General features: G+C 39.8%; 2 protein-coding genes across 3 annotated transcripts in view; both read left to right on the top strand.

Annotated features, from left to right (window-relative positions):
- The window catches only part of FAR2 (fatty acyl-CoA reductase 2), a 140,845-nt gene that overhangs the window by 38,813 nt on the left and 75,159 nt on the right, over positions 1–26,873 (top strand). Inside the window, exon 1 of one of the 2 annotated variants that reach the window (XM_044228286.1) lies at positions 19,262–19,459. The exons of the other annotated variant lie outside the window; for it this stretch is intronic. The gene's annotated coding sequence lies outside the window, so the exon portion shown is untranslated. Of the gene's footprint in view, positions 1–19,261; positions 19,460–26,873 lie in introns of those variants that run through there. 2 annotated transcript variants of the gene reach the window in all.
- Positions 14,614–14,998, top strand: LOC122892121 (60S ribosomal protein L37a-like). Its single transcript, XM_044228289.1, has one exon. It carries the CDS (start codon positions 14,662–14,664, stop codon positions 14,938–14,940), a length of 279 nt encoding a protein of 92 aa, XP_044084224.1. The 5' UTR covers positions 14,614–14,661; the 3' UTR covers positions 14,941–14,998.

Raw genomic sequence — 26,873 nt, 5'->3', positions numbered from 1 at the left:
CAGGCATATATTTAGAGAGGTAGAGGTTGAAAATGGAAAAACACGCAGGGACCAGCTCATGTATACCTTGTATGCCACTATTGGGAATTCAGACTTTATCATGACGGATATTAACAAGGCATGAAAACTGAAGTAGCTTTAGCAAGAGATGACATAATAATATATGCAATTTAGAAAGATCCCACTGGAGGCTATGTGGGTGGGGGGTGCAATGGACCACATTGAAGGAAAGATGGCGACTGCTAGAGGGGAGTGTGGAGAGGTCCCAAGCAGCTGCAGCAAGGAGGTAACAGGCATGTACACAGAAGGGGTTAATTGTGGCAGAATCTCTAGGATTCATAGATTGAAGTTATGTGGGGAGTGAGTGAGTTAGAGATACTTATCACATGCTGGCTTGAGTTACCAGGTGGATGGTAGTGGTGTTAATTGGGATTGGGGATCAATTCCTTTAATATGCTGTGTTTTTGATGCCACTGAAACATCGGAATAGAACTGTTTAAAACCCAATTAGATATGAATCTAGGGCTCAGGAGAGAAATCTGGGCTTTGGGTAATAAAATGATGCAAGAACCATATAGATGGCATGTAAGTGGTGGTTGAAACAATGTGTATGAAGAAGGTTATCAGTAGCTAATTAAAAATGAAAACAACAAAGATGGGCGCCTGGGTGGCTCAGTTGGTTAAGCACCTGCTTTCAGCTCAGGTCATGATCCCAGGGTCCTGGAATTGAGTCCCCCACTGGGCTCCCTGCTCAGTGGGGAGTCTGCTATCCCTCTGCCTGTCCCCCCTTCTTGTGCTCTCACTCTTGCTCTCTCTTAAATAAATAAAATCTAAGAAAGAAAGAAAACAAAACAAAACAAAACGAAACAACAAAGGGCCCAGGGTGACACCTAAGGGAAGTATTATTGCCTTCCTTGGGGCCAAATTAGGGAATGTCTAGGCCATAGGATGCCTTTGTGTGAATTAGAGAACAGCTTTACCGCCTTCATCCAGAGTTGTTGTCATCTGTTGACACATTTATGAGGTCTACATTGTGTATGGTGCCCTGTGGAGCCGAGCAGTAAAATGTCAGTTGTGAGGCTCATGAAGCTACCACCAAGCAGATAAGAAGACATCAAGTGGTACTAGAAACTATAGGAACAGAGTTCCTCAAGGCAGAAGAAAGGTCAACACCACCCCATCCACAGTGATTCAGGAGTCAGAGATATGGGGTCTGAAAGTTGTCCACAAATTGCCAGTTGGTCTTAGGGGAAGTGGTCTCAGACTAGAGCTCAGCTCGGGGCTCCTCCCTGCCCGAAGCTGGGATGCTCTCCTTCTCCTGCCGCTCACAGGGGCTTTGACCCCAGCGGCAGTTCTGCTTCCACCCTTATTACCATTTGACTCTCTACCCATTATCTTTCTGTCTTACTTTTGCTTTAAGACTTTCTCTTCTATTTTGCATCTTGATACATTTTGCTGCCCCCTCATTCCTTTGGTTATATACATCACCCGCTGACCCAGCACACCCGGTTTCCTGTTAGGGCTTTAAAAAAACGTATCATTTCAGTCACAATTCTTAGAGACATCAATGGCCCTTCAGATGCACATGTGAGCATACATTTATATTAGAATACAGAGACCTTCTGAACAAGGGATAAAAGGGAGAGTGGGGTCTTCCTAATATTCACTCTCATCTTTTTGGATAAGGAAAATTTTATCAGGCCCATTTTAGACAGTCATATCAAATCAGCTGGCCCCTCTTAACTCAAATGAGATTTCTGCCTTCTTCATCTAACATAAGAGTGAAGGGTGTAGAGAGAGGTCAAGAAGTAGACTCATCAGGGGCGCCTGGGTGGCTCAGTGGGTTAAGCCGCTGCCTTCTGCTCAGGTCATGATCTCAGGGTCCTGGAATCGAGTCCCGCATCGGGCTCTCTGCTCAGCGGGGAGACTGCTTCCTCCTCTCTCTCTCTTTGCCTGCCTCTCTGCCTACTTGTGATCTCTCTCTGTCAAATAAATAAATAAAATCTTAAAAAAAAAAAAAGAAGTAGACTCATCAAAGAAAAGGACTTCACTTTCTAATGTATATAACAGTGAGATTTGTGATAAGATAAATTGGTGAGTCATAAGTTACATGTATAATGCTGTCATTCATCTTCTTAACTGTGAATGCTGATCTTGATATATATAGGTCTAACCTGAGCTCCTTATTTCACTGGAACAGCACTGTCCAACACAGTAGCAACATCTGGATATGTAAAATTAAAATTTAATTATTTTAAATTACACTAAAGCTCCATTCTTGAGCCATACCAACCACATTTCAGGGGTATAGTAGCCACATGTAGCTATAGTGGCTACCATATTGGACAGCACAGTTATAGAACATTTCCCTATCATAGAAAGTTCTGTTGGGAGAGCATGACCCCAAAATAGTGTTGATTATTCCTGTTGGTTCTCCATTTCTGATGATTACTTTGAGGAAATAAGTCTGTCAGCAAGAATTCACAAATTATGTTATACTACATAGAATTGTGGGTTTTTGCTCTTTTTTAAAGATGTTATTTATTAGAGAGCATAAGCAGGGAGAAGGAGAAGCAGGCTCCCAGCCGAGCAGGGAGCCCAATGTGGGGTTCAATCTTAGGACTCCAGGATCATGATCTGATCCGAAAGCAGATGCTTGACTGACTGAGCCACCCAGATGCTCCTTTTTGCTTCTTTTTTATTTGATCTAACAATAACATATTTCCAATCAGCATCTATAAGTATTCTAAATATTTTGTGCTTACTATCTTAACTAATCTCCAGTAATCCTATGTTATCATTGCCATTTTACAAATGAGGAAAATAAGGTTAAGAGAGGACAAGTGGTAGAATCAAAATGCAAAGTCACACCTATCTGGTCCAAAGTCTGCTATTTAGTGGCTCACAGAAATCCCCATACAATGATTACATTTTTATTTTTCCAAGTAAAATATAGATATGTCCTGGGGTATACTCAAAAGATAATGGCAGAACCTTCTAGACCTTTCAAGGAACTATTCGTATTACCAAATGAATATTTATTTAAATGATGAACATGTTGGTAGTCAGGTACTCACACTCTTTTAAGAACTTACTGAGAGATTCATTCATTTCCTTACCAACAAAAAACAGATTCTGGCATTCAAGTAACATTCTTGTAAAGCAATAGTCCCAAATCCATTCTACCTATATCTTCATGGAAAGTCTGAGAAACAAGAAAGAAATCTCAGTAATATTTTTCCAGAAGATTAAGCTCTTCTGGTTAAATTGTCCATTCAAACCTGAAAATTCATGGAGACAAGGTAATACAAGTGATTTTGTAATTCGTTTTACAGATGACTTCTGAAGAAACAACAGATACTTGATGTATCATATTCTACAGAGAAGAGAAGCACTTTCTAAAATTTTGCTAAATTTTTTACTTAAAGCTGTGGTCTTTGTTTTGTGTGACATTATAATAAGCAAGGACTCTTCTCCTTAAGCCACAAAAAAATAAATGAAAATATAGTAACTCTCCCACCATCATATAATTATTTTTCCGTTATCATTTTTGCAGGAAAGCAATTCATGCTGCACATCTACCCTTCTTTGCAGAGAATAAATAGAGAGGATTCCTTGGTCCTTAGGTTTCCACTGGAGAACCCCCAAGAGTGAAGTTCCCAGTATAAATTAGTGGGAGGTGTCTACATACTTCTACTTGGGCGTCAAGGAAATCTTGAAAGCCATGGCAGTTGTATGGCCATCCATCTCTGAGGTTATTAAAGACTATTTCCCACAATCTTGTTTGGTCTGCATGAAAACTATGTGTGTATGTGTGTGTTAGTGCAGGAATGAAGGCTGTAAACGGGTGGGGCCTTGATCACCACCAGCACCTTACAACCAGCAGAAGACTTTGAGTTAGACAATATGTCAGAGGTAAAATGTAATCTTTCAGTAGGATTTAGAGGGCTAAGACCCAACCTGATTTCATAATCCGTAACTGGACAAATACCACAGTCAACTGACAGCAACTTGTTTCTTGGGCATAGCAGCAAATGAGAAACAGATCTGTGTCTTAAGAAGAACTAAATTTGTTCTTCATATAAGTACAGATCATTAGCTTTTTTCTTAAGGGTCTGCGCTAAGTCAGCACTAGGCCTCTACTGGAAAGATTGTGGAGACATGGACCCTGTCTTTGTTGACCTGATGTTCTCATGGAACGGCTGCCAAAAGAACATACAAGATAACACAATTTAAAATGCCGTACATTCCTTTTATGAAGGAAATTAACATGAATCTGAGAGAAGCAAGGACAAAGACTCATTTACAATACATAGGGCGTTCAGGAGGGCTTCTCTGGGTTTGTGGCATTTAATCTGAAGCCTGATAGATAGAGCAGGAACTAACTTTGTGAAATGTGTTCCCCACAGAGGGTCAGCCTATACAAAGGCCCTGACATCATGTACCTACACAGCTGCCACAGGCTTGGACAAGGTATATTTTTCTTGACAGAATCACCTGATGATTCTTTGTAATATTGTTAAATATTACATTGTTGCTTTCATGGAGACCTTTGAGGCTTTCCATCGAATTATTGTTATATAGTGAAACCTCTCATTTGGAAGTATTCATTCATTCCTTTCAGTCTATAAACATCACCCCATGTACCTGTGAGTGGGCATGTAGCAGAAGTTCATGCATTTTATTGTGTTCGGAAAATTGTTCATCAGGTCCCTACCACACCTGAATCATTGCAGAGATTTTTGGGGGTTGTAGAGAGAAAGATCTGTCAAACAGGAATAAAATGTTTATTTTCTCTGGTCTCAGCAAAGAACAGGCCTGGAAATTTTCAGTGTACTGATATGTTATACAAACCTTTGCTCTCTGACTCTGTTCTGCTAATCTGAAAGCACAAAATTTCCATTTCACAGTGTTTGTTGAATGATTAAATGGGAAAAGGGAGGGAGGGAAGGAAGGAAGGAGGGAAGGGAGGAAGGGGGGAACGGGAAAGAAAGAAAGAGGGAGGGAGAGGGAGGGAGGAAGAAAGGAAGGAGAAAGAAGAAAGAAAGGGAGGAAGGTAGGAAGGAAGGAAGGAGAAAAGAGAGAAAGAACCTATGTGATATTTGAGCTCTTGCTGTTTTGGTAAGTATGTAGCAAAAGAACAGTCAGTGCAGGGCAGGCTCTGAAGAAACAGAGACCAGTGAAATGGAGAAAAAGCTACAGATGATCTTTTAAATATGAATGAAATCATGGTACTGGCCAAACTCAAAGAATTTCACATAAAGGGAAGAACAAAGGCATCCTTAGAGCTTGAAAGGCTCTCAGAGACCAGTGGCATTCTCAGAAGCCTCATTCTCTAGGATATAGCTACTATGTCCTGTAGCTGAGCATCGAAGGAAGGTATAAGCAGGGAATTCGTGGTCTAGAGATTATTGATTTTTACTTTCATTTGTCTTTAAAGAAGACTGTATTTTATTTTTTCTGACTTGTGGCTACCAGCTGCCCATTATGAAAAGATATTTTTTTTAAATCAATTTCTTCTGTCCTGATGAGAGCCTAGAGACTGTGTCTTTAATGATTACATTTCCCAGAAGTAGAAGTATAACAAAGATGCCCTTTCTTAAAAGGTACTTCCCTCAGATATACTCTCTAACACTTGGCTCTGCTCCAAGTGTGTTCCACGAGAACACATCCTCATCCAATTAGAATGGTCTTGCACCACTGGTTTGTCTGCCTTTTTTTCTGGAGAACAGGGTCCAAATCACCAAAAGGTCTGGCAATTGTCACCTTTGTTTACAGTGGGACCTAGCACTTATCTTTCATCAGGTTTTGAGTCTCAGAAGACAGTGACATTCATACCTCACTTGAACTCTCTCAGATTGTTGCAATGTTCCTACAAAGTTCAGGACTCAGAACAACTAAGGTATATACTAGAAGTGACACCCAGATTTACCTAACACAGATTCTTGCCTCATCCAATTTGAGACTGATTGAGAAACTGTGCCAAATTTCCTAGACCTTGGCTTGTATTCCACTTGACACAAGGACGCAGACCCTGACAGCTATACCCACAACCCTGCAGGGTATGCGTCTTTCCCACTAAGCTCGGGATGTCATGGATAAAATTGTGTTTGGCTCTGCTTCAGTCCCTTTGACCCCTTTCAGGCAATCAAAAATACTTACTGACCCCTCACTAAATGGAAGTCACAGCGGGATTCCACTCTGTTTCCACCTCTAGTTGGGGGATGAAGATACACAGACATTTAAGGAAGGGAAAGAACAGTGAAAGCGCTAATAACCATGATGTGAAATGACAGGAAATCCCTTAGCATAGGCCAGAGGATTGACCTAAAGTGTGGCTGAGGTGGGATTGGCAGACCGGCCTGGATCCCGGAAGAACCCAGACAGGTATCATGGATAAAGCAGGATCTGATTTGGGCCTTGGATAGGCCAGCAGTTCTCAACCCCCCCTGGACAGGAGGGCCATCTGGGGAGGCTTAAGGAATGCCAAAAATGCCTGCACAGGCAGAAAAGAGGAGTGGGGGTGCCATGAGAAGGAAAAGAAGTTTAAAAAACAAAGCTTGTTTGGGCCCAGTAAAAAGTGAATGTAGGAGGAGAAAAAGCAAGAAGGCAGAAAAGTCAGATTTCATCTGATTTTTGAATAGCCTCGTGTGCCAGGCCAAGGAATTTGGGAAACATATTTGGGTCGGGATCATGGGGTATATTTAACCATAACACCTGATTTTTACAGCTGGAGAAGGATATCAGAATTCCTCTCTAGCTCATAACTCCTCATTCCCACTTCCACCCCCTGCTTGAAAGCCTATGTCTGACAGAAATTAAGTGTAGACACGTGCTAATACTATATACCTCATTCTCTCAGATACAGGATTCCCACTGTTACTGGGGGGGTGGGGGCTGGGGGGAGGTGTGGTGATTCATGCCAAAGTACAACCACTTGTGTAGAAGAACTCCCTTGAGTGATAGCCAGAAGGGGGAACCACTGAGACAGCAAAGCTGGTGTCTCCTGTAGGGTAAGTATCACAGATAAAGCTCTCCTCCCTTCGCCCAGGATGAGGGGACTCGGCTCTGGTACTTCCTGAATCTCTCGGATGCTTGCACCATGGCTTCGATCTGCTTGCTCCCTTGATTTTGCTGTCTCTCTGTCTCTTTCTCTTTTTCCATGTTTGAAGAGTAGGCCTGAGTAAAATTCCTATCCTATTACTGCAGATACTGGGCTGAGAGAGGTTAGATGGATGGAGGGAAGGATGGACAGATGGGTAATTTTTCTGATGTCCACCTGGCTAGAAGGAAATGGAGCTTGCAGCGGGCCTTTCTTAAGATCCTTTGCGATAAAAGTCTGTCAGATCTCAAAGGAGGTAGATTCCACACCACTGCATTGAATTTAGAACTGGAACACAGCACATTACCCATCAGACTCTGCTTATTCATATAAGAACTTACAAAGACTGTTTCAAGTACATCTGTGTTTTAGCATCAAATGTATTTCCTCCCTACTGAGCTAGAACCTTAGCATTTCCTGGCTGAGCAAGAGCGTTAAGCAGTAACCCAACCTGGGGGGCGGGGGCGGGGAGTGGTGGGGGCAAACAACCCACCACACTTTGAAAGCAACTGAAGTCTTCTTCCTGTGCTTCTTCCTCTAAATTGAAATTTGAAGACTCTGGATACTTTTGGTGAACTCCACGGAATGCTCTGGTTTCTGCCATCTGTTCACACTCATCTACTCATTACTGAGCAGCTGCAGACCAGAGGGGGAAGTTTTGGGCCCAAATGTCAGTATCACAGGGACTTGAGCCTGCCACTCAGTCCATTGAAACAGGACAAACAGGCCTTATCAGAGGCCAAGAGTCAAAGCATGTTCTTTTTTCTGTGTAGCCTTTCTTGACAGGATGTGACATGTAGCTAAACAAGTTTCACACTCGTTTTCTTCTTCATTCTTCATTTACACTTCTACAATAAGATTTTACCAAAAGGTTTATTATGGTTACTTTCCTAGGATGGAATGCACTTGTCTGATCTTCAGCTCTTCAGAGGTCGTTATTGAGAACTCGGGTCTGGAGCTGATTGCACAAGAGAAGAAAGACAAAAGGGTTTTGTTTTTTTTTTTTTTTTTTTGGCGGGTATCACTCTGGAAACAAAATTATAAAACATGAGCCAATTAGAGAATAAATACTACCAAAATGAGAGATACTTACAACAGCTGCCGTCCACATTTTGAAAAGGAAATGATCGTGTGCACTGGCGTGTTTATCTTAAACATGAGATTGGACTAATGAGGGGAATTTAATTTCCGAGTAGTGGGAGGAACAGGAACGAAATCACGGGAGGATGTTCCAGTGGCAAATGCAAGAAACTAATAGGACCTAATGTGGGAAAAGCAATCTGCACTAGGAGCACTAGGTGGATTAATATAGAGAAGATGAACAGAGTACTCTGCAAGGGAAAGCAGGGTGAGCGGGCAGACCAGTTAGGTGACTGCTGTAAAAGTCGAGCCAGCAGGTTATTTGGGCCTGAGCTAAGGTCAGAGCCCTGCACAGGCAAAAAAGGAGACGATCAAAGAGCAATTCCACTGGAAGAGTCCAAGGATCATGTTTCTAATTAAAAGGGAACGTTGGAGACCACATAGTTTAATGAATGACAAGATGTTTTCCTCTGGAATCGGTGCTTTCTGCAAAGATTTTTGCCTTTAGAACTGCTTTTGTCTTTACACGTGTGTGCCTCTAAAGTCTTCTCTTTTTGTTTGTTTGTTTGATGGATGGGGTGGGGTTAGGTCAGTCATCGGTGTATTGATTTTACAGTCAGATGAGCTTGCAGGGCTCCGGCTCATGTAGAGCTGAACGTGTGCAGCTCAGACAGTGAGGCCTTCCTTTAGAACAAGTATGTCTTCATGGTTCCTGAAGGCCATTTGGATCCGCTGTGGGAGCGGTGATTTCGCCACCTCAGACTCTGGAAAGAAGTCCTCCCTGTTGCTGAATTCCAGTCAGGCCTACTGGTCGAAAATTGGAAGTTAGGCCCTAGACAGGCTGGGTGGAAGTGAATAGTGGATTCAGTCTTGCATTGAAATAGCCTCCTTGCCACTAGTTAAAAACTGTATTAAGACTTTTCAGCTCTAAGAAAGGAATCACACACAACACACACACACACACATAAGCAAAAGTACAATGGGCTCAAAATCAAATGAGCTGATTTCAAACTCAGCCCTGTCCCCTCCACACTCACTCATAGACACTCATAGTGTGACCTTGATAAGCCACTTAATTTCTTCTTATTTCTTATATACTTCCCTTGCTTCAGCTCACCAGTATCATAGCAGTTGTTATTGTGGGTGAGACAGCTGATAAGTGTTTCTATAAGACAGACAAGGAGACAGAACCTTAAAAAGTTGTCCAAAGTCGGGTACTTATAAGTGGAGCCCAGGACTGATTTCCGAGCCTAGACTCCTGTGCTACCTCAAGCCAGGGGCGCCTGTGGTCAGGTAGAGCTTACGGTCATGATAGGCCAGCTCTCCAGTTGGCAGTAGTTGACTTTATTAGTTATACAAATAAAAAATGTTCAAGTCTGGATGCATTAGCGATGGCAATAGGAATGGTTGAGTCTTCCACAGCTTCTTGGACTTTTTACTAAATGTTTGTTTTGATCCTAAATTGTCAGAGAAGTGTGCTAGCTAGCCCAGATTTGATTTTTTGAATTTTACTCTTATAAAAGTGCTGTCATTTATATGGGGAGGGAAAGTGATTTACTACTTTCAAGTCTGAGATATATATGCATATATATGCATATATAAGTTTTCATTTACTAGACTGCCCTTCATGTGACTAATCTTTCATCTGGGTTCTGTTGAGTCACATTCTTCTTACTGATATTTTTAAACAACCCAGGCAAAGTTAGATAAGCTCCTTCTAGCCTCTTTCTCAGACTTTTACAAAGTGCTTTACATTTACAAAGTTGATACACATCATTGTGTTTCATTGACAACAATTGTCATGTAAGTGTGTAATAGCAACTTGTAGAGAAAAGGAGGAGGAGGTAAGGAGGTAAGTGATGTGTCTAATATGCAGCTGGCCCTGGTTCCATGGCTATTGCACTGGCTGGGCCATCACAATCAAGGGACTCCTAGCTGTAATGGTGACTTACCTGATGGTCAACTTCTTTGGAGCTTCCCTAATCATAGCTTTAGGAAGTTAGTTTGATAAAGATGGTGCTGTGTAAGCATTGTGAGCTGAATTTTGTCCCTCCAAAATTCACATGTCGAAGTCCTAACCCAGTGCCTTGGAATATGACTATATTTGGAAATAAGGTTATTGCAGATGTAATTAGTTAAGAGGAGGTCATACTGAAGAGGGGTGGGCCCATAATCCAACATGACTGCTGTCCTTAAAAAGAGAGGGAAATCTGGGGGCAGCTGGGTGGTTCAGTTGGTTCAAGTGTCTGACTCTCGGTCTTGCCTCTGGTCCTGGTCTCAGGGTCATGGGACTGAGCCCTACATGGGGCTCATGCTCAGTGTGGAGTCTACTTGAGATTCTCTCCTTCCTCTTCTCTCTCCCTCCCCCCTCTCCCCCCACACACTCAGACTCTCTCAAATAAATAAAATCTTATTTAAAAAAAAAAGGAAATTTGGAAACAGAGACAAACATACAAGGAGAAAACCACATGAAGATTGGAACTATGCTGTCACCAGCCAAGTCTCTACTAGGAGCTAGGAGAGAGGCCTGAAACAGACCCTCCCCCAGCATCTTGAGGGGGAGCATGGCCTTGCCGATACCTTGCGATACCTTGCCGATATCTTGTTGCAAAGAATGCAACAAGATAGCGTAAACCAGAGCATAGAATAAATTTAAGTTCTTTCTCTGAGCAGCAACACTGAGATCATTCAGAAAGTATATCTTTGGATAGAATCAAACGGTTTGAAACACTAAAGAAATTGTTGTCCTGATACACTCTAATTTGCTTCATGGATTAATAGACTTTCATGTTTGGAAGGAATAATAAGGTCACCCGGGTCAGCCGTCCATCAGATAATTATGGATCTCCAGCAATGTACCAGCAAAGTAGTTTTTCAGCCTCTGCTTGGATACATCTGCTAACTCCTGAGGCAAACTACTCTATCTTTAGCATGTCTGATGATTAAAATATGATTTCTTTTATAAAACGGAACTATACCTATCCACAGCTTTCAACCACTTATTATCATTTAGTTTCTTAAAACAAGAAAGAACAGATGTAATTCTTTTTATGTGTCAGTCCTTTCGATGTTTGACAGCTATCATGTCCTCTGTAAGTAATTTGTTCCCTAAACTTGCCCTTAAGTTCTTTCAACTATTGCACATATGACACAGTTTTTAGTGTTTTAACCTTTATGTTCAGCTTCATGAAATGTGTTCCAGTTTATCATATGGTTTTTAGAATGGAACATCCAAACTCTGGTTATAATCGAAATAGTGCGGATTAGAATTAAATACACTATTATTCTAGATGCTGGGTTTTTTGTTTGTTTGCTTGTTTGTTTGTTTGTTTTAGAGAGGAGGGTGGGACAGAGGGAGAGAGGGAGGAAGAATCTGAGGCAAGCATGCCTAGCCTAGAGCCTGTTGCGGGACTCCATCTCACAATTCTGAGATCATGACCTGAGCAGAAATCAAGACTCCAATCTGTAACTGACTGAGCCACCCAGGCGCCCCCTAGATGCTGTTCTTAAATGCAACCTAAGATCACATTCATTGGGGTTGGATCATCACTGTGTTCAGTAATATTGCACTGAAATTAACTAAAATTCCTTAATCATCTTTCCCACTACGTAAGCTGCATAATGATAAGCTCTGGCCTGATCATCAAGTACCATAAGTGGCCTGGCAGAAAATAGGAGTTGACATGTCATTGAATGAATGAATGAATGAATGAATGACAGATAGACAGATGGACTAATACAAAATCATGCATTCCCCTGAACTTGCCCAGTTGTTTTTTTTTTTAATTCAAAGGAGGGAAACTTACTGATTGTACTTTGTTTTGTTAAATTCAGGCAGAGAATAAATACTGTCTAGCCAATCAAGAATCCTACCATTCATCACATATCATCCAGACAGCAAAGATCTTGTTTACAAATTGTTTCCTCTGCACACTGCACACACACAATAGCATTGAGAAAGAAATACTTGACTTGTATTTGTTCTTCAGCTAAGACTTGCTTTATATTCCGGAACAGTATTTAAGCCCTCTGTTCTCTCCATCTATAAAATGGTGCTAATATAATACAGAGTGTATGTGTATGAATTTAGTAGATTATGTATGTGTATGCATATGCATATTTATAGGTGACTACATATCAGGATTTTGACACTAATAAAAAAAAAGGCTGTGTTGAGCCCTTTGTTAGTAGTTATAATTATAATGTGGTGACTTATGAGATCAGTTTTGTGCCTATATGTATATAACAAGCCAAAACTATAACTTTTATGTAAAGGAGAAAAGAGTGTGAGTTACATTCTATTTCCATTTTCCAAATGAATTATTCAATCTTCTAAAATAATTGAGTCGATCCCTTGTGCTAGATTTTCTATGTGTTAAATGAAGAAAATTCTTCTCCTTGACCCTCAGGGATATTAAACGGCCAATGGGATATATTCATAAAGCACTATATGAATTAGAGGAAAACGAAGTATGATAGTGTCTTCATAGAGACACGAACCCTCTATATACAGGAAAAATCAATGTTTCAGGTTCTTTTTTTAAATAAGTAATTTTTCACAAGTAATATTTGAATAGCTTGAATTCTGTACTTGAAATGCTTTGGCTGTCTTAGTTGCCTTGTTATCAAATTAATTTAATTATAGTCCTCTTAATAAGGAAATGTTTTGTGTTAGCTTTTTTTTTTAAATGAAACGTGAATATATCTTCAGTTTTCCATCTAAATTTCAATCAGAAATTCTAAAACAACATTAAAACAGATGTTCCAGAGGTTTTATTTTAGTGGCATAAGATGAAACCACATTCATCAACTAAGAGTACAGCCCATAAATGGTAATGAGCACCAACTCAATGGGCTTCCATTTTGTCTTTGTCGGAAGAGCTACTAAACTAAGGAAAGATGCCAGTGTGCTTTTTTTTTTTTTTTTTAAATCTAATGGAGAAGTCAAACTTTGCAGTGGGATATGACATTCTCTATAAACCACTTAGAGAACATAGAAATGAAGAGTGACTCATATACAGCTCTTTGGTAGCCCAGTACTACATATTGTTTAAATCATTGTCTATTTTGGATTAATGTGGGACTCCCTAGCCCAAACTACTTGACATTTTGCTCATGGTCATTTGTTATTTTCAGGTAAATCCAGCTGCAAATATTCTATTATTTCTGCAAGTATATCCTTATTTTATGAACCAGAATGCAGATCAGACATATTTTTCACTTAGTATATTGACTTTTTTCCATATTATTAAGTATGTCTAAAAATAACCTCATAGTATTCCATTACATGGCTAAGCTTATTTCTTGATTTTCCTATTGCCAGGTATTTATTTTCAGTATTTCTCCCTACTAGAAGCAATGCAATGATGAATGAGGACAAAAGTCTATTAGAGGAGATAGAAAATTAGAGAGCATGGGACCAGCCTTGTCAGGTCTTGGGAAACAGTAAAGGATAAAAAACCTAGGTGATATTGGCGGAAGCCTTGGAGGTATGATAATGAAAACAAGTGGACACCAGGAAGGGAGAGAAAATGTCAAGGATATAATTTACTGGCCAATACAGTCCTTCCCAAATCATCCTTCTATTTGTTGGGAGGGTGTCCTGGCTCTACCAGAACTCTGGGAACCTATCAACAAGACTTCACTTGACCTGAATAGAAAATATACCCATATCTGTGGTTGACATGTCCTTTGTTTGTAGTAGTAATATTTGGCTAACCACTTTTTAAAAATGGTAGCTAGAAATTCCCAAAGTATGTTTAGAAAAATTTTATTCTTTTTGAAATATACATTCAAGATAAAATAAAAATATGAGTCTGCACCTGAAACAATATAAGGCAAATACATAAAAATTTGGCTTCTACTTCTACTTCTGCCCTAAAAACAAAACAAATGTGTTCTCTTGAGAAAAAAAAAAAATTGCTATATCTGGTGACCCATTTCCAGTCTTTATTCTTGCCTATTCCATTTACCACTGCTCACTACTATCCTTGATAGGTCCTCTTCATGATTGTGACCTCTACTCTTGGTTTCTATTTTACTACTGTCACTGTTCTTTCTCTGACCCATTTTTCATCTTTATACTTAGGGTTACTCAGGATGCTATATCTTCTCTTGTTTCGTCTTTTGCCGTCACTTGATAAAGTTATCTATTTATACTCTGTTCCATATGCACATGACCCCAAATTTGTGTCCAGCCCTCACTTGTTGCCAGAACACCAAGAAGGAACTCAATTAAAAAAAAATTAGAGGGGTGCCTGGGTGGCTCAGTGGGTTAAGCCTCTGCCTTCAGCTCAGGTCATGATCTCGGGGTCCTGGGATCGAGCCCCGCATCAGGCTCTCTGCTCGGCAGGGAGCCTGCTTCCTCCTCTCTCTCTGCCTGTCTCTCTGCCTACTTGTGATCTCTCTCTGTGAAATAAAAAATAAAATCTTTAAAAAAAAATTAGAGCTCTCGGGGCTCGGACCTAGTTTGAGGCGACATGGCTAAACGCACCAAGAAGGTCGGAATCGTGGGCAAATACGGGACCCATTATGGTGCCTCCCTCAGGAAGATGGTGAAGAAGATTGAGATAAGCCAGCACGCCAAGTACACTTGCTCCTTCTGTGGCAAAACCAAGATGAAAAGACGAGCTGTGGGGATCTGGCATTGTGGCTCCTGCATGAAAACCGTCGCTGGTGGCACCTGGACCTACAACACCACTTCTGCTGTCACAGTCAAGTCTGCCATCAGAAGACTGAAGGAGTTGAAAGACCAGTAGAAGCGCCTTCGTTCGAAACATTGCTAGCCTATAATAAATGGGTTAATTTATGTAACAACAAAAAAAAAATTAGACACCTAGAAAATGCTATAAAACAAAGATAAAGAGAAAAATCTTAAAAGTAGCTGGAAGGGTTGGGGGGAGTTACATTCAGGAAAACTACAGTAAGAAGAAGGACTGACTTTTCTGCAACAATATAAGTCAGAAGATAATGGAATGATATCTTTAAAATGTTGAAAATAAAAATCTACCAACTTAAAATTCTGTATCTGAGGTAGGTACTATTATTACCTAGGGCTTCTATAAGAATTACATGGCTTAATCTTATAAAATCACTTGGAACAGGACCTGGCCCATAATAAACTCTAAATAAGTATTTGTGACATAAAACTACTTGGTAATTGGGACTGCAAATTGCTGCAATCTTTCTTGGAAAAAAAATGCTTGAAAAAAATGGGACCTCAAACATTCTAACATAGGTGGTATTTATTTTCTTCTTCATACTTTTCTCCAATCATGAACTAATACTATTAAACAGGACAATTCTGATGGAAGGTATGCTTCATGAGAACAGGGTCTTTTAGTTTGCTGCATGCTTCATCACCTAGAACAATACCTAATGTTCAATAAATTACCTCACACCATGGATATGAGAAAATCTTTTCTTGAAAATGATTTAAAATATTACATTGCAACTGAGTAGAAAGAAAAAAATGGAAGAACAATTAAAATTTAGATCAATTTAAGTCCTTAAAAATGATTTGCATAATGAGTAATTTTGCAAATGATTATATTTATAGTGCATATATCATCTCTCTCATTTTCAAAGTACTTTGGGGATGAATAATGGCATCATTTGTTTCCCTTTCTCAAAAAGCCTTAGCGTTTTTTATAATTTAGATGCAGACAACTTTTTTTTTCTTTTGGGGGGATTGAAAAATTGAATGAATAAAGGAAGCATTCAAGCTAGATTTAAAACCTAGAAGTCTGAAATGTTTAGGACCAAATCTCTTACTATGGTGCTTACTCATTATAAATCAAGAGTTTTAGAGCTAGTGGGGTACTTAGAAATCACCGTCCATACACATTACACGTGAGCAAACTGAGCTCAGTAAGTTATAGTGCTTATTAGAAACAGAGCAGGGCTAGAACCTGAGCTTTTCATTGACATTCAAGGTGAATTCTTTGTTTTTATTATTATTATTATGTTCAGTTAGCCACTGTATAATACATTATTAGTTTTTGGTGTAATGTTAAATGATTCATTAGTTGCATATAACACCCAGTGCTCATCACAGCATGTGCCCTCCTCAATACCCATCACCTGGCTACTGCATCCCCTCCTCTCCCTCCCCTTTGAAACCCTCAGTTTGTATTCTGGAGTCCATAGTCTCTCATGGTTCATCTCTGTCTCTGATTTCTCCCCATTCAGCTTTCCCTCCCTTCCGCTATGGTCCTACACGCTATTCCTCACGTTCCACATATGAGTGAAACTATATGATGATCGTCTTTCTCTGATTAACTTATTTCACTTAGCCTAATTCCCTCCAGTTCCACCCATGTTGATGCAAATGGTGGGTACTCATCCTTTGTGATGGCTGAGGAATATTCCATTGCATATATGGACCACATCAAGGTGAATTCTTAATGGACTGTGGCCTTGGCAGTTTTTCCTTAAAGGCCTCACTCACTTTCTCCATGCAGCCCCTTCTCTATTAGCTTTTTCTTGCTAATGAAAGATAGATAAATTACAGTATCAAACCTTTTTCTGGGAATACAGGGGGAGGTTTAGACGGTTTCTTCCCATGAAGCGACAGTGATAGGAATCCTAGGGGTATATTTTTTTGAGTATTAGGGAAAGATTTTTAATTTGCAGTAATACTAAAGGGAGGTAGAATTTAGTCTCATAAATGAGAGGCTGTTCTAATAGATGGCTTTGATACGATGGAGAAATCTAAAATTTGAACTTAAAATCAAACTTTTTACTATTTATAAGTACTTCAGGAAAATTATGATTTACCTCTAGGAACGTAAAAAATCATTCATGATGACTGCTGTAAGTATGCATTATTTTCTCTGCTCATCAATGTTTCTTCTCACCTCTTTCTCATCTCCAATTTAAGATTTCTGAAGACTAATATATTTTGAAAACTGTGTTCACATAGAAAAATACAACTATCATAACTACTTTTCAATTCCTTCCTCTCTTCAGAATATATTCAACTTGAGCTCAAATTTAATATTTTCAATCCCATCTGTTAAATTGATTTTTTTTCTTTCTGAAGTATCAAATTATTTTTGACACTTTATTTCTTGATAAATGATCTAACTTGCAGCCAGTTTTTTTCCCGATTTAATCCTGCCATCAGGCATGCTGCTATGTGCCTAAAAAGGTTATAACTTATTACCAGCAGTATCAGAAAATCAGTTTGAGGGTTAACACAAGTAATTATCTTTTATTTTAGATGGGAAAAACATCTACAGTTGATTCCTGGGAAGTAATCTAAGTTACCTATACTTGTTTTCATAATCTTCCCCTCTTCACCTTCATCATGCTACTGTCGTAAGGCAGTCTGTCTCCAAGCATCATAAACTCTTCCAGTCTATTTAATATTTTTCCCACTGGTGTATGTAGAGTAGGGATTGAATCATATTTCAATAATAGTCATATTTCCTTATTTCCGTTGTTAAAGATAAATTATCCTGGCACTTCTGGAAAATGATAAGGAAGACTTTATGCAAGACTATTGGGATAGGACCCAAGACTGTTGCTGTTGGGGAGGGATATTGAATTCAACTCCGCACATAAATAGGAGTGAGTGGGGATTTCTAGCCGGTAGACAGGAGGAGGGAGAGGATGGCAACTTAACGAGGAACTTATTTAGATAGTAAGTGGGGGTGGATTAGGAATCAAACTTGGTTGGAAATCAAAGGTGGAGGAAGAAGAGTTTGATTGGACCGAGAGTGGGGAGGATTCTTAATAAACTGGTCTGGCAGGATTTTCTGCTAAAACTGGGTTCAGCACGTCAAGATCAAGACCTGGTCAAGAAGGCGGCTCAGAGGAGTCTGACTAAAGTTTGGTTAAGTAGGGATTCTTTGTCACCATAACATATCTGAGTTTAGATTCATCCACTAATAAGGCTTAATTTAGAATGCTAGTGGTACCGTAGTAGCTCTTGAAAATAAGTGCCATCGTCATTCATCATGCTGCTCAGTGGGAAGTCTACTTCTCCTTCTCCCCCCTCAAATAAATAAAGTCTAAAAAAAAAAAAAGAAAGAAAGAAAAAGAACTGTGCACACACATTCATAATGCTAGTTTAGAGTGACACCAACTGTCCTCATCAGAACAAAATCTTTTAGTAGAACTGTACACACTGTGGGGCACCTGGGTGGCTCAGTCAGTTAAGCATCTGCCTTCAACTCAGGTCATAGTCTCAGGGTCCGGGGATTGAGTCCTGCATTGGGCTCCCTGTTCAGTGGGAAATCTACTTCTCCTTCCCCTCTCTCAAATAAATAAAGTCTTAAAAAAAAATAATAAAGAAGAAGAAGAAAGAAAAAGAACTGTACACACACTGAAAATTTGTTCCAAATGAAATGTAGGAAATCTGATCAGCCAGAGAGGATGATGGGAGTATTTGTAATAATTACATTGTGCTATTGGCCAGGCTCTCTCCTGAATCATCTCTGTAAATTAATTCTTTTAAACCTTGCTATAACCTTCGGAGGGAAGTACTGTTATTCTTATCATCCCAGGATTACAGACAGGGAAACTGAATCACATAGCAGTTACAAAACTGATCCAAAGTTACTTAATTGAAATATATGAAGGTTGTGATTGGAACTTAAACTTCATGACCTTGAGATGCTGCTCTGAACCACTGTGCATTCCTGCCTCTATAAAACCCCTTTCCATATCCCCAAGCAAACTTGTAAAACTGGGGGATGGGTGAGGGGGAAGTGAATGGACATGTATTTATAGAAGTCCCTAGCTTTTGTAGCCTTCTTCATATCAGTGCCTTCTGCTTCTACCACCTATCACAGTGCTTAATACGTAAGAAGTCATTAATAGTCTTTTTTTTTTCCCAGATGAATAGTGATTAAATGAATTACAAGATGATGTTCAGTTTCTGATTGTCAAAGAGATTACCAGGTTAGGTTTCTCAAACTCTGGCTTACAAGGCCTGCAGTGGCAACATTTTAGGACAGAAGGCATCGTCTGCATTTCACAACACACAGGTGGTTGCAGGTGTGCGTGGAAGCCCAGCCCACAGAACCTTCCAATACCAGCTTGCGGTGAGCTGGGCCTCGGGCACAAGGATATAATAGTTCAGTGAGCCTTTCTTCCTGAGCTCCTAAATCTCCTTGCATGAAAGGCTGCTGGTCGTGAGATATTCTGGGAGCCCCTTCCATAGCTCTTCAGACCTGGTTTAAATTTTTCAGCCATATTTCCTGCTCGGCTCTTATTCATATCTTCTTCTGGTCCTGGGGAAATCAGAAGTGAGAGAAATAGGACGAGAAGGTAAGAGAAAAATAAGCAATGAATGAAGTCCCAGATGTTGCTAAAGCTAATAGTAGGAGTGACAAGCTAAATGAGTGTTGGAGTGAGAGACCTCATTTTCACTTTGGCTTGGTTTCCCCTGTAGCTCACCAGAATTCATTTATCCTAAGAAATCGATGACTTATTTCCTGTGAAGTAGAATCAATGAGTCTGCAATGTTCTATGTTGGTTAAAAATGATTTATTGGTTTACTTTGGGCCATGAGGTACAAGCCAAATGATTGTTGCAAGTTACTTAGATGTTTGGATGAAGAAAGTGTTTTTTTACTCCAACTCCATGACATGAATGGCTGACCTTTCTGTGGGGCTGGAGGTGGGGAGGGTATATGGGGGAAGAGATGGAGACAGTTGTTCCCTGTCTCCAAAACTCAGTTCTGCCCTGAGTATGTGCATGACCAAGTGTCACTTTGGCACATATGGTGCAGATTTAAAGGCTAAGGGTTTTCATATGGGATTCAAACATGGATTATAGCAGAAAGAAACTTGAGAGCTCTGGGAAAGAATTCGATATTTCAATTGTATTTGATCATTTTATTAAATTTGCCTGGAAAAGTCAATTAAAAAACAAATTTAATTTTCATACTCAGAGCAAAGGTTATTCATTCCAGCTCATGCCTAACAATAGATGTGGGGCCTGGGGGGTAGGGGCAGTGCTTAAATAATCAACCCCAAAGTGCAGAAGGCTGCCTGTTCTATTCTCATTGGGTATGAGATTGAATTGGATTGAATTGGAATGGGACCTTCATTCTATAAACACTTCACCTCCTTTTGTGCTTCAGCTGGCTTCTCCATAGAACATTGTCAAATCATATACATCCCAAAGTAGTGATTTATTAGACTGAAACAGTGTTTTTAAAAGTTATTAATAGTATATTAAAATTGCAAAATGGAATTAATGTCTTGTATGAAAGGCGTGTGGTTATATAAATTAACAGAAGGGTCAGCAAGTGAGTGAATTGCTTTGTATTCTTTTTTGAGCAAAGGGATATAAAAATAATGTAAGTTAACAAGTAATTAGTTAACTTTATAAATAAAATCTCTCAGGCAAGTTACTTACCTTTTTTGAGCCTCCACTCTCTCATTCGTAATAATCATGTCTGCCTCACAGAATTATCATGGGGTTAAATGAGATACTACTTGTGAGGCCCTTAGCAGAAGGCTTGATATGAAGTGTCTTAGCTACTGATGTTATTGTTATTATGGATCAAAGTTTACAGTTATAGGATACCTCTAGATACATCATGCTCTAAACAATTAGCATCTCATTTTCCTGGTGGGAAAATTAGATGAAGGGGCTTTTGGAATGCTCTAGAATAATAATGTTAGTGGGGAGGGGAGGATGTCTCATGGAAGGATCAGAACTCACTCAGGTCACAGGCCTTTCTGGCTACCCAGTAAGACCATTGTTGGGGCACCTGGGTGGCTCAGTGGGTTAAAGCCCAATAAGACCATTGTTGATGTGGAATGTTGGACAAATGTTGATGTGGAAATTTGGAATTAAGCAGCCAATGACAGCAATGATATTCTCCCTGGACCAGTTTTGCTCAACATTGTCAATTAGTACACCTTTGAGCACCTCAGGCCTCCCCTTATTTCGGCTTCCCAAATGATTGCAACTTGCCTGATTTCCAAACTAAATACTACGTGGAGGAGAAGGTGCATGCTCTCTACCCTAGATAAGACTGAGCCAAGGTCATCTTACCGGCTTCCTGTAGAAGGAAACAGGCTCTGGAGACAGGGTTCCCGGGTTCAGATTCCCACTCCTTCTCCTTCAATAGTCAGACACAACTGTGTCAACTTGCATAAGTCCCTTAAACTTCCGGGCTGAGAGTTGCCATTTGTTACCTCCTGGACTTATTGCAAGGATTGTATGAGAAAATAAATATATTACCCATGGGATATTTGTCCGTACCATGGTAAGTGCTGCATAAATATTAGTGATCATTTTATTTATTTTGTTGGATGCTATTTGCCCTTTGAAGTGTTAAGAGATGAACGGAAGCATATTAAATATGTTAAGAGTTTATCTGAGCAAAACTAGAACTGGGCAGTGCTAAACCAGAACCAAAGCCAGGAAATTATTTGATTAGCTCTAGCTTATATGGTTGCATTATATGGAAAAGCCGAGTTGGTCTTTGTGATTAGTTGTCCTTAGGTTTCAATTTCTTAACTTTGAGGCATTATAGGCTTAGGTTTTGTGTGCTTGTATAGGATAAGAAGGCATTAAAGCCACCTCAGTCTAATGGCCTCTTGTTTAATTATTTTTTTTAAAAGATTTTATTTATTTATTTGACAGAGATCACAAGTAGGCAGAGAGGCAGGCAGAGGGAGAGGGGGAAGCAGGCTCCCCGCGGAGCAGAGAGCCCGATGCGGGGCTGGATCCCAGGACCCCGAGATCATGACCCGAACCGAAGGCAGAGGCTTTAGCCCACTGAGCCACCCAGGCGCCCCTTGTTTAATTATTTTAACAGAAGTCAGATATCGTTCTGGTTTTACTACTTCGTTTCCTCCACGAATTAAGTTGACTCAGAGCAAAGAAATCGAGAGAAAGGAAAATTAGAGATCTTGTTCCCCAAACCCATAGCCAAACCTCTATACTTGCTCCCTCTACCAATTTAACAGCACACGATCTGAAAATTGCCTTGAGTTTTAAACACTTGCTCTTTTCACTTCTAATAGTGAAGGCTCACGAAATACCGAAGCAAGATCTTTGTCACTAAAGTAACTGTAAGGAGTTAATTAGGGAAAGTTCATATGTAAATTCTCCTCTGGAGAAGCTTGAACCCTAAGTCCCTTTTCCAAACTATTTTGGAAACACAAACCTATTTTTGATGGTGAGTTTCTTTTAAAATAAAGTTTGATTGCATCCCAAATCATTTCGATGTAGTATTGTAGAGTAGGCCTGTATCTTCTACCCCTCTTCTCAAAGGGTTTGGATATATATCCAGTTTTCACACTGTTTCTCATTCCACCTTGAAATCATTTTAGTTCTAGTCTCATCCTGGCCTGGAGTTAGTGTGTGGAGCCTCTGAATCCAACTGACCAGATATTTTGAGTAATGATGTTTGAGACTACTACATTCTTTTAGAACTAAATTGGGGCAATGGTAGAAATACCCTGGGGAAGCACCATACGAAAGCCTGGTGAGGCAGTATATTTGAAAGAACATAGAACACAATTAATGTCTTTGTCTTACTTAGAGCTTGAAAAAATATGATTCAAACATAAAATTCAAAGCAAATGTCATTTTTCTTCTTTAAAAGGTAGTAACTTTTTCTGTCCTGGTAAAGAATGAGAGATTCCCTTAGAGTACAGAGGTGCCCTGATCTCTGTGCTGTAATTGTTAGATTTCTGACTTCTGGTGTTTGTCAACAGACTTGGCTCCTTGGTGGCTAAGAGCCATGGAAACCTGTTGTTCAAGGCATTTGGACTGGTAATATTTAAAAGAACCTGTTATGAAACTTTGAGAAGGGAATTTAAAGAAAATAGAAACATCACAATGAAGCTGTATGAAACAACTGTCAATACAATCAGATATGGCTCATCCATTATCCCTGATAAAGTGGTTTCCTATTATCTATTTAACTCCTGACAGCCGACATGAATTTTCCCCTTTTATCTTTCTTAGGGTTAATGAACAATGAATGGTCAATTTTAAATTACGCATAAGAAGCGGGTTCCTTTTCTTTCACAGTTTGCCTCTCTATTGAGCAGATACTCTGTGTATTTACAGAATTTGACCCAAAGCTTCCACATCATCCTTCTTGCCATTTGCCTTTTATATGGGGATATTACAATTGACCGTCTCTAAGTGATTACGTCGGGACAGATTACTTTTTTAAGCCATCAATTTTTCAAGAATGCTATGAAATAAGGAACTATAGTGTCAGCCAAGGAAATATCTAAAAAGCAACATTCTTTTGACTGCAGAGAAAAAGTATGTTTTTCCTAAGAATTTTTACGTTACATTTTGTTCTCCAGGACAATTAATACCTGCCCCATTCTAGACTTAACAGCAGGACAGAATAACAGCCACAAACTGTATATATTGCACTGGTACTTTGCTAAGACCAATATAATTGACTTCCATTTTGTTTTCTTTTAAAGAGTGTTTTTTTTTTTAATTTAAATTATATTTTGTCTTTTCAGTGTTCCAAGATTCATTGTTTATGCATCACACCCAGTACTCCATGCAATATGTGCCCTCCTTAATACCCACCACCAAGCTCACCCAACCCCCCAACCCCCTCCCCTCCAAAAACCCTCAGTTTATTTCTCAGAGTCCACAGTCTCTCATGGTTCATCTCCCCTCAGATTTCCTCCAACTCACTTTTCTCCATCTCCCCACGTCCTCCGTGTTTTCTTATGCTTCACAAGTAAGTGTAACCATATGATAATTGACTCTCTCTGCTTGACTTAGTTCATTCAGCATAATCCCCTCTACTCCCATCTATGTTGATATAAAAGTTGGGTATTCATCCTTTCTGACGGAGGCATAATTCTCCATTGTATAAATGGACCATATCTTCTTTATCCATTCATCTGTTGAAGGGCATCTTGGCTCTTTCTACAGTTTGGCGACTGTGACCATTGCTGCTATGAACATTGGGGTAGAGATGGTCCTTCTTTTCACTACATCTGTATCTTTGGGGTCATAAGGTAGATTAGGTTAGTAAAGGTAAAGAGTGGGTTTTTTAAGCCTTATTACCTTTACTAACATAATCTACCTTTTCCTCAGCAAAATATCCCAATAGTCCGACCTTTGATATAGATTGCTTTGTTTCCAAGTGAAACAAAAAAATCACCAGGTTTTTTATTATAAAAAATATTCAAGCATTGTTTCTGTTTTCTCTTCTGAAAATGGTACCTCCTCTTTTAGGACTTCATTTACTTTAAAGGTTTAAATGTTGAACAAGTTATTATTTTTAAGTCAGGTACTCCCAAAAACCCTATTTGAGAAACTTGCTATACAATTGATTATTTTTGGAGTGATTAGTCCAGTTTTTTCCCCCTCATATTCTCATAAAAAAATCCGAATCTTCCCTGAAGTATAGATATCCTGATTGGCATCTGTAACCACTTAGTGTGAAACTCCTTAAAGAGTGTCTTTGTTTCGAGGTCAAAGGGAGAACCCCAGGAATGAACTAATAGTTTGCAGTTCTAGGCTAAGACTTCTTTAAAGACAGCCTTTCCTGAACTTTCTCCTCCAAAACTAGAGCAAAGGACTCAGCCTGTGCATGTCCTCAAGTTTCCAACACTCCAGACTTCTGCACTGACCCTAAACCAGTTTCAGGCCGGTCTCATCCTTTCCACCCTGGCCAATATCAAAATTTCAAACCTCCCTAGTCATCTGTCCTCCTCCATATTCTCATAACCACATTCCTTTGTGCTTTCTTCCCTTCTCTTGTTTTTTTTTTTTTTTTCCTTCCTACTACATCCTTCCATCATACTCTTTCCATCATCTCTACATCTTTTACTTGCTTACTTTAAGTGTAATTTGAATATCCTTTAGGGACAATCTCTAGTAGTTCATTTTCTCCTTCCTAAGATCAGGAGAATGTTCAGCATCTTCTTATGGCCTAAGCACTGTCTCTTCAGAATCTTTTCTGTAGGCCATACCATCTGATTAGTGTTCTACCTAGTACCTCGCCATCTGTCAACATCACAGTTATTCTTCCATACTCTTTCATAGCTTTGGCATCTGAGTCCCCATCTCCCTCCTCACTCCAGATTCTGATATGTCAATGTGGATGACCCAAAAATTATACCCATCCCCCTCCAATGTCCTTGGCCTGTTCATTTCCAATGTTCATCAGGTGAACTCCTCAGGGACATTTATTCCCATAGCCACAGCATGGACCTTGTCATCCACAGCTGCTTCAACTCTGGAATCCTGAATTCTGGCAACTCTCTCCAAAAACAATCTGTCCCTGAAAAGTTGAAGCCTTCAGTGCTATCTTCACTATACCTATCATTGACCTCCAGGAGCGCTCTAGTCCCTTGACCATGCTCCCTCCATTTTCTCCACGTTGATCAGTCCTAGCCCCACCATAGCTTTATTTTCACTCCTAACTGGCCTAGACTATATACTTTTTAATCATTCTCCTAAACTGTTTTCTTAATTATACACTCAGTTTTCTAACTACCTTCCATACATCTCCTCCAGAATCCAAATCATGGAAAGACTCCCACATCCAGCCTCATTGTACCAATTCATGTACCACCAAGCTCAGCTGCAAAAAATTGCACATGCATGTGGACTGATGTTACTGTCTCCAATTTTGACTAGGCCCTCAATCTTGCTCAGCAATCTTTCTGGCTGCCCTGGTTATCTTCCTCTTACAGCATTCACAATAGCTCCTTCGCTTCCTTCACTGTCCCCCTCAAGCCCTCCACCCTGTAATTTCCCATGCTGTTCTCAGCACCTGACTTCTTTTCCCCTTTCCAAGGAAAATAGAAGCCTCAGGATAGGAACTCTGTCAGTTTATCCTCTCAAGGAGAAACTGCACAGTTCATCATCTTCTTTCTTTTCACCCCTTACCCTCCATGTACCTGCATGTGTTTATCACTATTTGCACCGAATTAATCAATGTCTCTCCTCTTGTCAAGAGTTAATTTGTGAACTCAGTTTGCATTGCATTTGCATTTCTCTCTTCTCTTTTGGGGGCCTCTCTCCATTCACGCTTTATAGTATTTCTGCAGTAGGAAAGATGATCATAAAGAAGCTGGGTAGGACTAATAGACTAGGATGAAAATAAAGATTCTGAGTCAGGATGACAGAATAAGCAGTGGTTGGAATTTTTTCAGTGCAAGTTCAAAAATCTCATCATATTTTCCCTGTAGTACATGCTGGGAATGCAAGTTTAGGAGCTTTGTGTGTTGTGGAAATGTACCTTTGTGCATCTCTCAGTACTTTTCCATAAGTCATTCATCGGAAAATTGACTATTGCTGAGCCACTTCCTGTAAGAAGTCTTGAAGCATGTGGTCAAATAAGAGATAAACTGTGGAGTCTGGTCTGGTAAATCTGTAGTCAATATACATTTACTAGTGGTTGGGCTTTCCTTCTCTTAGAATAAACCTGGAAGCCATACCAGAATCTGTCACCACACATTACCTTTTCTGAATGCACCCTGGCCCCATGTACCAGGCGTTCCTGGGCATAGACAATGCACAAAGCATCATTGATAGAAGGTACTATACCCTGCTCTAGGGGGAAAAATGTGGTAGGTGATGGGAGCAAATGAGACAAGAGTTATATTTTTGTCAAGAAATAAAGGGCTGCTAGTCAATACCATGTTGCTTATCCAATAATTCCAGTGAATTCTAGGTTGAACTTCAAAACAGGAAATCTTCTTTTTAGGATTCAGTCAGTCTA

This window comes from Neovison vison, chromosome 12 (genome assembly GCF_020171115.1).
Source record: "Neovison vison isolate M4711 chromosome 12, ASM_NN_V1, whole genome shotgun sequence".
In the NCBI taxonomy this organism is placed as follows: Eukaryota; Metazoa; Chordata; class Mammalia; order Carnivora; family Mustelidae; genus Neogale; species Neogale vison.
This window is presented reverse-complemented; position numbering and strand designations above follow the sequence as displayed.